Here is a 12,035-nt window from a genome sequence, read left to right as displayed (position 1 = left end):
CCCCAGAGCTCCCAGGCACCTTCCTGCTCCCTTCCCGTCTGCTTGGTGGGCCTGCTGCTGTGCCAGCACTGTGTGCTCTGTGCCTGCAAGCCTGTTTCTGTGCACACCAGACCAAGAAGGCTCTCCAGGGCCAAACTGAATGGACAGAACCTCTCATCCACCCCATTCCCACCCACTCTGCAGATTTGGGGTGGTGCTTCCCACCAGCAGAAGGCAAACTGTGGCACAGGAGAACACCTGAATCACAGAATCATTCAGGTTGTAAAAGACCTCTGAGGTCATCAACTCCAACCTGTGACCAAACACCAGACCATGGCACCCAGTGCCATGTCCAGACTTTCCTTAAACACTTCTGGGGATGGGGACACCACCACTAACCTGGATAGCCCCTTCCAATATTTAATCACCCTTCCAGCCATTCTGCCCCAGACTGGAGCACTGCAGGAATCTGTTGGAGCCAAAGTGTAGGACCCAGAACTTAGCCTGGTTGAACCTCAAGTCCCCCATCCCTAATGACCATAGCAGTCTAATTGTCTCCTATCTTTGAGGCCTTTGCCTCCTGGAAACAGTGGATAAAGAAGGTCCCTTGCTAAAGCAATGCTTCTGGCCATACAGGAAACTGTCTGGGTGTCCATCATCTGTGAGCACAGCCAGCACTGCTCTGGAAGGCAGCCTGCAAAGGGCTGTGTGCTCTGGGAACAGAGTCCACCCACTGAGACAATTCCCAGCCAGACAGCCTTGTGTTATCCTCACCTGGCATCCCTTTGCCATGCAAGCTGGAGGCTTTTCTTCCCTGCCCCCAAATCTAGGGTTGTCTTAGGTTGCAGTGTAAGATGTAACCAAAATTCTATCACCATCTTCACAAACTGTTAAAGCAGGTGGGGCAATGTTCCTTATCTCCTTCCTGACTCCTCCCTGATAACAGTCTCCACAGGATATGTTCCGCTAATGGGCCATCAAGCCTCACTGCATGACTGATAAAATTCCATCATCCCATTGTGAGATCCTCCGCCCAGGGGGAGGAGCCAAGCATTCCTGCCTGGATATAACCTGAGGCGTGGAACACAATGGGCAGCCTTATCCACTGCATTCCCAGAGGACAAGAGCTCCATAACCACCACTGGACCTTCAGAGGAAGACCAGACCCTTCTACAGGATCACCACTTCAACAGAACCACAGCCATCACTTCAAGAGGACTGCAGCCACCATTTAGTCAGACTGCTGCCAAACAGGGTGCCAGTCCTGACTTGGGATCTCCCACTGCTTTGTTTTCAAACCAGCACATATTTTGGCACCCAGTGTAGGGCAGTGCTGCAGCCCAGCAGGGAAAAAGCCAAAATGAGCCAAGGTGTGCTAGCGAAGTCCTCTCTTGCAGAAGGGGCAAATGATGTGAGCCTGGAGGACCCAAAGAAGATGATGAGGGAAAACTGGAGGAAAAAGAAAGAGTTGGAAGAACAGAGAAAACTAGGAAATGCACCCGCTGAAGTGGATGAAGAAGGAAAAGATATCAACCCTCATATTCCTCAGTACATCTCCTCAGTGCCATGGTACATAGATCCTTCTAAAAGACCCACACTAAAGCATCAGAGACCTCAGCCAGAGAAGCAGAAACAGTATAGCTCCTCTGGAGACTGGTACAAACGAGGACTGCAGGAGCACAGCGTGGCCACGAGGTACCGCAAAGGAGCCTGTGAGAACTGTGGAGCACTGACACACAAAAGGAAAAACTGCATGGAGAGACCCAGGAAAGTTGGAGCAAAGTACACAGGCATGGATATTGCCCCAGATGAACATGTGCAGCCTCAGCTGATGTTCGATTACGATGGGAAGCGAGACCGGTGGAATGGCTATAACCCAGAGGAGCACGTGAAAACTGTCGAGGAATATTCCAAGGTTGATTTGGCCAAACGTACACTGAAATCTCAGAAGCTTCAGGAGGAGCTGGCATCAGGGAATCTGGAGCAAGTTAACTCCCCAAGACACCAGTGGGGAGAGAAGGAATCAAATTCACAGACAGAAAGAGATAGTTACAGTGAAGATGAAGACAAAAATGCAGAGGACATTGATATGCCTGGGCAGAACTTTGACTCTAAAAGACGCATCACAGTCCGAAATTTACGTATTCGGGAAGATATTGCAAAATACTTGAGGAATCTAGATCCAAACTCTGCTTATTATGATCCCAAAACAAGAGCAATGAGGGAGAACCCTTATGCCAACACAGGCAAGGATCTAGATGAAGTTAGTTATGCAGGTGACAACTTCATTCGCTACACAGGCGATACCATTTCAATGGCACAGACTCAGTTGTTTGCCTGGGAGGCTTGTGACAAAGACTGTGATGTTCATCTTCAAGCAGACCCTACAAAATTAGAGCTCCTTTATAAATCATTCAAAGTGAAAAAAGAACATTTCAAGGCACAGCAGAAAGAAAGCATCCTAGAGAAGTATGGAGGACAAGAATATTTAGATGCTCCCCCCCAGCTGAACTGATTTTAGTTCAAACAGAAGATTATGTGGAGACAGGGCACCCCTGCGAGAATAGAGTTGGACAATGGGACTTGTGGATGATGCAATTCCTCCAAAGCCATCTTCCCCTGGCCCCTGGAACTTGCTATAATAGATAAGGTAACCTATATACCAAGGTTGAGCCAAATTCCTTAAGAATTTGGTCACTCTCTTAACACTTTGGAAAGTAATTGGTTAGAAATTAGTCTGTGTAATTGGTCAGTTTACCTTTAGAACTTCTCACTTAGATTGGATGCTGTTCTTTGTATAAACTTTTATTGGTTGTAGTTTGAATCCTCCCTGAACCTATAAATATGTCTGCCCTTTGTTCTGAGATAATCCCTGCTTGACCACCCTTTGCATGAAATAAAGACTCTTGTGGAAATCGTCAAGTAAGGCCTCCAGTTTTTCTCTGCTGGCTAAATGTGAGCTTTTCTGAGAGACTGCTACATGTTAGCACTCTCTGGTCCTGGTAAATACCACCAGGGACCAAAAGAGAAAAGCCACAGGGGCTCATTTCAAGAATAATCTTATAAACACCTGGTCCAGGGAACATGGCATTGAATGGATATATCATCCTCCCTATCATGCCCCAGCTGCCAGGAAAGTTGAACGATGCAATAAACTACTTAAGACCACCTTAAAGGCCCTTGGCAGGGGGACCTTCAAAAATTGGGAAGTGAATTTAGCAAAGGCCACCTGGATGGTCAACACTGGAGGGTCCATCAGTCAAGTTGGTCCTGCCCAGTCCAGGGGTATATCTTCTGCTAATGGGCCATCAAGCCTCACTGCATGACTGATAAAATTTCATCATCCCATTGTGAGATGCTCTGCCCAGGGGGAGGAGCCAAGCCTTCCTACCTGGATATAACCTGAGGCTTGGGACACCGTGGGCAGCCTTATCCACCGCATTTCCAGAGGACAGGAGCTCCATAAGCACCACTCGACCTTCAGAGGAAGACCAGACCCTTCTACAGGATCACCACTTCAACAGAACCACAGCCATCACTTCGAGAGGACTGCAGCCACCATTTAATCAGACTGCTGCCAAACAGGGTGCCAGTTCTGACTTGGGATCTCCCACTGCTTTGTTTGCAAACTAGCACAAGGACTGGCTATAATTTGTGCAATGCTGCTCCAATTTCTTTTACTAATTCCTGTTTTCCCCATGGGTTGCTCCCTGTAAATAGGCTTCCTTCCGCAATGATAGCACAAAGTGTAAATTCCTCACCTTCTTTATGAGCCCCTCCTGCCTTTCCATATTTTTTTATGCTGTTCTGGTCTTTCTGTACTTACCTAGGTAACACCTTTTCAGAACCCATCCCCCTTCAACTCTAAATTGCTTTTCCTTTCCTTTTGCCTCCCTTTTTGCATTTAATTTTTTGTCTCTTCTGATTAAGCTCCTTGCAATACTGAAATGCTAATAAAATCAGAGGGAGAAGGGATTTGAGTTGGTTTTTTTTTGTTGTTTTTTTTTGTTTTTTGTTTTTTTTTTTGGAGCCAGAGCTTGCTTGAAAGCTGATAACCTTGCTAAAGCAGATTTAAGAGATGCTAGGTGCAGCCTTGCTCTGTGTGCAAACCTTGACTCAGCACATATGCAAACAAGCTCCAAAAATAGCTTGCACTTTCCCAATTCACGTGTGATGCATGTGCCATAATTCTGCACTGTGCTTTCCAAAAATAGCACTCACACACCATTGGCTGGTATAAATCCATGGACATTTAGCTTTTTCAACCCAGGCATCAAAGCACGCGGCTGCACAGCTTTTTCATAGAGGGATTTTTCTCCTGGGCGCCTCCCCCTCTATTCACAAAAATAAAGAGAATTATCCCCTCCCTGTGCAATTGCTTAAGATCCCCGTGGCAACTGCAGAAACCCCTCATGAGGAGAAGTGACATTAGGTGTTGGCTTAGAGGTATTTTTAGCTTCTTGCCGTGCTTAGCAGCTGGGAGCAGAGGTAACCCATCACCTTGAAACCAGCCAATTCCCCTGGAACAGCAGCAAGGGCTCTGCAGAGCAGCAACCCAGAAACCACTGCCTGACAAGCAGGGCTTGTCTGCACAGGGATCTGAGCAAGGAGCTTGGTTACAGACTGAATGAAGGGTGCGCGCCTGTATTTCAGGGATAGAGACTGAATGAAGGGCTCCTCTCCTGTATTTCAGGGATAGAGACTGAATGAAGGGCTTCTCTCCTGTATTTCAGGGATAGAGACTGAATGAAGGGCTTCTCTCCTGTATTTCAGGGATAGAGACTGAATGAAGGGCTCCTCTCCTGTATTTCAGGGATAGAGACTGAATGAAGGGCTCCTCTCCTGTATTTCAGGGATAGAGACTGAATGAAGGGCTTCTCTACTGTATTTCAGGGATAGAGACTGAATGAAAGGCTTCTCTCCTGTATTTCAGGGATAGAGACTGAATGAAGGGCTCCTCTCCTGTATTTCAGGGATAGAGACTGAATGAAGGGCTTCACTACTGTATTTCAGGGATAGAGACTGAATGAAGGGCTTCACTACTGTATTTCAGGGATAGAGACTGAATGAAGGGCTCCTCTCCTGTATTTCAGGGATAGAGACTGAATGAAGGGCTTCACTACTGTATTTCAGGGATAGAGACTGAATGAAGGGCTTCACTACTGTATTTCAGGGATAGAGACTGAATGAAGGGCTCCTCTCCTGTATTTCAGGGATAGAGACTGAATGAAGAGCTCCTCTCCTGTATTTCAGGGATAGAGACTGAATGAAGGGCTTCTCTCCTGTATTTCAGGGATAGAGACTGAATGAGGAGCTCCTCTCCTGTATTTCAGGGATAGAGACTGAATGAAGGGCTTCACTACTGTATTTCAGGGATAGAGACTGAATGAGGAGCTCCTCTCCTGTATTTCAGGGATAGAGACTGAATGAAGGGCTCCTCTCCTGTATTTCAGGGGAGCGGGTGAGTTTCTGGGATAGCACTGAAAAGGCAGAGCACTGATCTGATCACTGTGATCAAGGTCAGGGTGGATTGGGCTCTGAGAAACCTGGGCTAGCGGGAGGTGTCCCTGCCCATGGAGAGGGGTGGAACATGATGAACTTCAATGCCTTCCCTGCCCAGTCCATTCTATGATTTTGTCATGACCATTTCTTTGGAATAAAGCAGTCAGGGAGTTGGGGAGCCATGTTTGCATGGTCCAGCACAGCTCCAGAGCACTACAGATCCAGGGGTGCCTCACATATTTCCACCCACACTTCAGATCTTGGTTCCACACCCACTGGGGTACAGGAACAGGACACAGTAAGTCTACACCCCTTGAAGGGACACTGCAAATTCCTTTGAGGACTTCTGTTGCTAAAGCAAATATGGTGCAGCCACAGAGCAAAAGCACATAAAGTGTCCTTCCAAACACAGCCCAGAATGTACAAGAATAAGTCTGTCCCACCAGACCTAATGTCAGAGCAGGTGCTGCTCTTCCTGCAGCTGTGGTGGGCAGCTCCTCTGTGTGCTATCTAGTGCAGCAGAAACGTGAGAAACATCCATACCTTGTTTCCAGTGGCCTTGCTGGATGATCCAATACTTCTTTAATCCTGTATCAGTGGTCATTAGTTGTGGGAGAGGAGAGGAGAGGAGAGGAGAGGAGAGGAGAGGAGAGGAGAGGAGAGGAGAGGAGAGGAGAGGAGAGGAGAGGAGAGGAGAGGAGAGGAGAGGAGAGGAGAGGATGTAATACATGAGTCTTATTACTTAGCAGATAAGGTCTTCAAGTGCCTGTAGGGGTAAGAACAGATCTGAAGCCAAGGACAGCATACCTTCTTGGGGCTGTGCTGTGCAGGGCTTGGTGATCCTTGTGGGTCTTGTCCAGCTCAGGAGGTTCTACAATTTTATATTCTGTGATCTATCAGGCTGATAACACTGATATGTTCTCCAAGCATGAGGAAAGGAATTTAACTTGCAGAAAATCCAGGGACTGAGAGATAGCCTGGGCCAAACTCATTTGGGATCAATATTGCAGGGTGCCAAGTACTTACTGACAGCACACCACACCTCCTTTCCCTTATCTAAATAGCCTGCTACTATCACTACCTCACCTATCAAGTCCTGCTTTATACTTATTGAACTCCAGCAGCTTTGCTCCTAAATATACCAGCACACAAATATGCTGGCATGACTCAGAGGTGGTAACATCAGCGGGGATTTTTTTTGAATAGCAGGAATGTTTAAAGATAAGAATTAATGCAGCTACTCTAGGGGCAGAGAGATAAGTCAAGGAACTGGCAGCTCAAATCCCATTACCTGTGGGTACCTTTGCAAGCAGTCACAGCCTCTGACCAAGGGCTTTTCATATCTGCTTCAGCTCATGGTGGAGATGCTTAAACCTTACAAACAGGCAAAGGGGAAACTTCTTGAGGGTTTGCAGCTTTCTTTGAGGGTTCAGCCATCTTCACTGCAACACCAGCGTCTAACACCACATTATTCCCTAGGAAAATAGAGGGAATTTTTGCCAGAAAGAACCTGGGGGTGCTGCTGGGTGAGAGCTGACCCTGCCCTGGTTGCGTGTGCTGGGATCCAGAACCCCTCTGTGCTGGGCTGAGCCCCCAGAGCAGGCAGCAGGAGAGGGGAGGGGGGGATTCTGCCTCTCTTCCCTGCTCAGGTGAGATCCCCCTGCCCTGCAGAGCTCCTCCAGCCCTGGGATCCCAGCACAGCAAGGACTGGGAGCTGCTGGAGCCAGAGCAGGGACACCAAGGGATCAGAGGGATGGAGCAGCTCTGCTGGGAGCAAAGGCTGAGGGAATTGGGATTGTGCAGCCTGGAGAGGAGAAGGCTTTGGGGTGACCTCATTGTGGCCTTGCAGTGCCTGAAGGGAGCCACAGGAAAGATGGAGAGACTCTTGACAAGGGCCTGGAGTGACAGGACAAGGGGCAATGGCTTCACACTGACAGAGGGCAGGGTTAGATTGGATATTGGGGAGGAATTGTTCCTGTGAGGGTGGGGAGGCTCTGGCACAGGTTTCCCAGAGAAGCTGTGGCTGCCCCATCCCTGGCAGTGTCCGAGGCCAGGCTGGATGGGGCTCTGGTCTAATGGAAGGGGTCCCTGCCCAAGGCAGGGGATCCAGTAATGGATGATCTTTGAGGTCCCTTCCAACCCAGCCATTCTATGATTTTATGATTCCTATGTCCCAGCCTTCAAATCCCATCAGGTTTTCAGATTCCTACAAGCCATTCCTTTGGGACAGCAGTGCTCCAAACTGCTGATACCCAGTGGAAGTGCAGCAGTGACTTGGGGCAGCTGACTGGGCAGGGGTCCCAAAGGGAGTCCGAAAGGATATCCCTGGGATGGAGGCTCTGCTCCATTCCCCCATGACCTGAGTGGGTTCAGCTCTTGCTGGAACAGCCCTCCTGCTCAGCAGTGCAGACAGAGCCCACAGCCCTGCTGAGCTGGCACAGACTGTGGGCTAGAGCAGTCAGAGGAGTTGGTGTGTGGCTGACAGGCTGGCAGCTCTGCTCCTGGGTCACCACGGGGCTCCTGGATGCCACCGTGCAGATGTGGGTGGGGATGTGAGCGTGCTCCCGGCTGCCATTCCCTCCGAGGAAAGGCAGCCTCGTTTATCTGGAGCTCTGAATAAATTCCCTGCTAACCTCCCAGCCATCTGCTGTGGCAGTTGTACCTTCAGAGGCAGCCAACCAGCTCAGCTGCCAGCAGCATGAAGCAGAGCTGGTGCCTTCTCAGAGCATGGGGGCTGCTGCCAGCAGAGCTTGAAGTCAGGCAGTTTTCCTGGGGGCTTCCAAATGGTTGTTCTTTGTCCAGTGGCATGAAATGTAAGAAGAGCGTGAGACACCTACGATGAAATGAAAACCTAGGTAAAACCCCCCTGGTTTGGTTACAAATGTGAGTCTCAGGTTAGGTTCACAAAAGTTCAAAGGTCTCTCCTGGTGAACATGAGATGGGCTTTTGAGAACCAGAACTGGTTGCTGGGAAATTTAGAGCCCTGAGCGACCCTTTGAGATCAAGATATGAATGAGGAGGCAACAAAGGGACAGGTTTGTGCAAGAGGCAGTTCTCTGTTTGGGAGGGCTGAGTGCCCAGTCAGCAGCCCCAGGTCACTGCTGCACTTCCACTGCAAACTGGGTATCAGCAGTTTGGAGCACTGCTGTCCCAAAGGAGTGGCTTGTAGGAGGAATCTGAAAATCTGATGGGAGCTGAAGGGCTGGGACAGGAGGGATATGAATAATTAAATCACAGAATAGCTGGGTTGGAAGGGACCTAAAAGATCATCCATTTCTGAATCCCCTGCCATAGGCAGGGACACCTTCCACTATCCCAGGTTGCTCAGAGCTCCATCCAACCTGGCCTTGGACACCTTGCTGCAGGATGCTGTGGATGGTAGCTGTTTACAAGGGTTCAGCTGGTCAAACTCATGTAAGCAAAATCCTTTAAAGGTTTATATTTGAAAAATTCCACCAACTTGTGAAGCTTCTGGACATTTTCTGGGTTGAGAGAATGGACTCAGAGCAAGAACAGCACAAAGAGTCATTCCTGTCCACTGCATTATTTCCTTGATCAGCACTCAAGGTTCAAAGGTGCAAAAGTACAGTAATTTCACGATTATAAGCCGCACTGAGTATAAGCTGCACTTCCAGGTGCCAGCAACTTTTCATTCTTAGTCCATACATAAGCCGCACCTGATTATAAGCCACACATTACAATACAGAGTGTGATAAAAGGTATCTGTTCTATCACCATCTGTTGAGGGTGGGGGCAGTGATCCTTATCTCAACGGCAGATATTCTGCTAATGGGCCATCCATTGAAACCAGGCAGGGCATTGTTCTTTATCTTTTCACAACCCATCCTTCCTCCAGCCAGTCATTTTCTGCTAATGGCCGTTGAGTCCCACTGTGGGACTGATAAAATTACTGCATCCCATTGGAAGTTGCTCCAGCCAGGGGGAAGAGCCCAACATTTCTTACCAAGATAAAAACAGAGGTTTTGGGACACTAAGGGAGCCCCTTTCTCCACTGGACTCCAGAGGAAAACTGGATTTCTCCACATCACCACTGGAGCTCCGGAGGGAAACTGCACCTTGTACAGGAGCACTGCTCCAACTGAGCCACATCTGTCGCTGCAGGAGGATGCAGCCACCATGGAATGGGACTGCTGCCAACACCCTGCCTGACGGGGTGTCAGGTTGTACTCTGACTTTGTCAGGGTTTGGGGTTTGTTTCTTTGTAGTACTGTATTTCTATTTTAATTTCCCTAGAACTGTTATTCCTAATTCCCATATCTTTGCCTGAAAGCCCCTTGATTTCAAAATTATAATAATTTGGAGGGAGGGGGTTTACATTCTCCATTTTAAAGAGAAGCTCCTGCCTTTCTCAGCAGACACCTGTTCTCCAAACTAAAACAGCAACTTTTCGTTCTTTGTCCATATATAAGCCGCACCTGATTATAAGCCGCACTTTGGGTTCGGACCAAAATTTTAGTCAAAATGGTGCGGCTTATAATCGAGAAATTACTGTATTTACAATCTCAATTTTTACTGAAAGAAGGGAGTTGAAGTTTCTATGCCTTTGTGATTCTGCAGAAGGGTGGCTCACCACCTCCCACGGAGACTTTTGCTCAGTCTTCCCATGACATTCACACAAGTGGCTGATGGAGGAGGTGCTCCACATGTGTCCGTGGTCTGTAAAATCAATGTTCAAAGGCACAGCTGAGCTAGTACAGCCCAAGGAACAAATCCATGTGGTTGAAGGGCAGGAATTGTCCTCCTGGGCAGTGTTATCTACAGCAGGAAGTATAGAAGACACATTGGCTTAAGCATCCATGAAAAGATGAAATTCAGATATCATCCCTCACAAATACTACATTGTACTGATGTGTGATCATCCTCTGAGGGTGCTGAGGCCCTGGCACAGGGTGCCCAGAAAAGCTGTGGCTGCCACATCCCTGGCAGTGTCCAAGGCCAGGCTGGATGGGGCTCTGAGAAACCTGGGCTAGTGGAAGGTGTCCCTGCCCATGGCAGGGGGTGGAGAACATGATTCTTGATGTCCCTTCCAAGCCAGGCCATTCTGTGATTTCTATGGAGCCACCAGAGCTCAGGGATAAATCTTGCTTCCCTTGCAGACAAATGTTCCCCCACATCAACTACTTTGACTGACATGAGTGGAGCAGTGCCAGCTTACACCAGCAGTACATCTGCTCCCACATCTTTACATAACTGTTCCTGCATTTCCCCCCCCCCCTTTTTTTCCCCTCCCCACAGGTAAAAAGAAACTGTGATTGTGCTGGATTCACTTGAGAAATTCCACCAAAATTGATTATACCATGATGATTATTACCAATATTTGCTGCTGTTCATATTTTAAGCCCTTTAAACTCTCCCCCATGTTTCTTTCAGAGCTGGGCTGTTAAATTCATTCCCAATATAAAAGGCAAGGGGGAAAAAAAGCTTTGTAGAAACATTAAACATGCTGCAAGACTTGGGCCAAACCTGGTTTACAGTCACTCTAGATGATCTAATAATGTACAGATCAGGTTCATGCAGCAGTGAGCAATTTGACGGTCAGACCAACAGTGTTTCAGAAAAGGGGAAAGCCACGAGGCAAGCAAAAGGATGCTCTGTGAAAATCAAACATTTCACAATGGGGCTCTGCTTGCAAAACTATTTTTCACCCTCAACATTAATGTTTATCTGTTCCAAAGCATCACCCACGGTAAATGCCGGGCACATTTACTATAGGCACTGTGTTGACATCACCCTAGAGAAAATAACAATGGTTTGGCAGCCTGCAAAGTCTTTTTAAAAATAGACTGTGAAGCCCCTGAGAAAACGACAGGCTCTAAAAATAGGACTAGAGCTGAGGAAGGCCAAAAAAAAAAAAAGAGAAAAAAAAAAAAACCTTTCCTGATGCTAAAGCTCAGGGTCAGCTGCAAAATGTGGGGTTCCTTCAAGGACACACAGTGAATGCATTGCAGTGCTCTGCAATGAATGAAAGCTCCCTCTCTCAGTTTTTCCTGTGCTGCACCGGTCTCTCAATGAAGGGGGAAGAGGGAAAAGGCAGGATTTTAGCAAATTCAAGTACATACAATCTAGGGTTTCCCCTCCTTCCTACCCCTGACCAGCTCTTGATAAAAGCATCTCTCAGAAGTGATGTGGATTTGCCTTTGCTTCTCCCTCCACACACCAGCCCCCTGTTCTCCAGTGCCAGTGTTCCTTCTCACAAAAAAAAAAATCAGATTTTGTGAGCACATCTTTGCTGCACTGGCACAGAGACAGACCTCAGGAGGCTGAGAAAATCATTGTAATAACCCAAATAATTTCAACCAGGTGTCCCAGATTTCCAGATTCTTGGTTATCCCTGATGCAGCAAGCTGGACATCCCATTTTCAATTTTCATGCCCAAGTATCAGGATAAGGCATAAGGCTTCTGTAGGAGTTTAGACCCTCCTTTTGGCCCACAGCACTGGTAAATTTTAGTATCATTCTCTCATAGTTATGGAAATAAAACCAGAGCCCTCCAGCGGCCAAAAGCACACCAGTAACCTTGCTGGAGGCTAACC

General features: G+C 47.9%; 1 protein-coding gene across 1 annotated transcript; it reads left to right on the top strand.

Annotated features, from left to right (window-relative positions):
- Positions 1 to 1,339: 1,339 nt before the first annotated feature.
- LOC116995615 (pre-mRNA-splicing factor SLU7-like) lies at positions 1,340 to 10,773 on the top strand. Its single transcript, XM_033058470.1, is given in 3 exon segments — positions 1,340 to 2,476; positions 2,479 to 2,547; positions 10,738 to 10,773. Coding segments are annotated over 3 exon segments (1,242 nt in total).
- Positions 10,774 to 12,035: the final 1,262 nt, after the last annotated feature.

This window comes from Catharus ustulatus, chromosome 4 (genome assembly GCF_009819885.2).
Source record: "Catharus ustulatus isolate bCatUst1 chromosome 4, bCatUst1.pri.v2, whole genome shotgun sequence".
Classification (NCBI taxonomy): domain Eukaryota; kingdom Metazoa; phylum Chordata; class Aves; order Passeriformes; family Turdidae; genus Catharus; species Catharus ustulatus.
The sequence above is the reverse complement of the archived record's forward strand: the minus strand, read 5'-3'. Positions and strand labels throughout refer to the sequence as shown.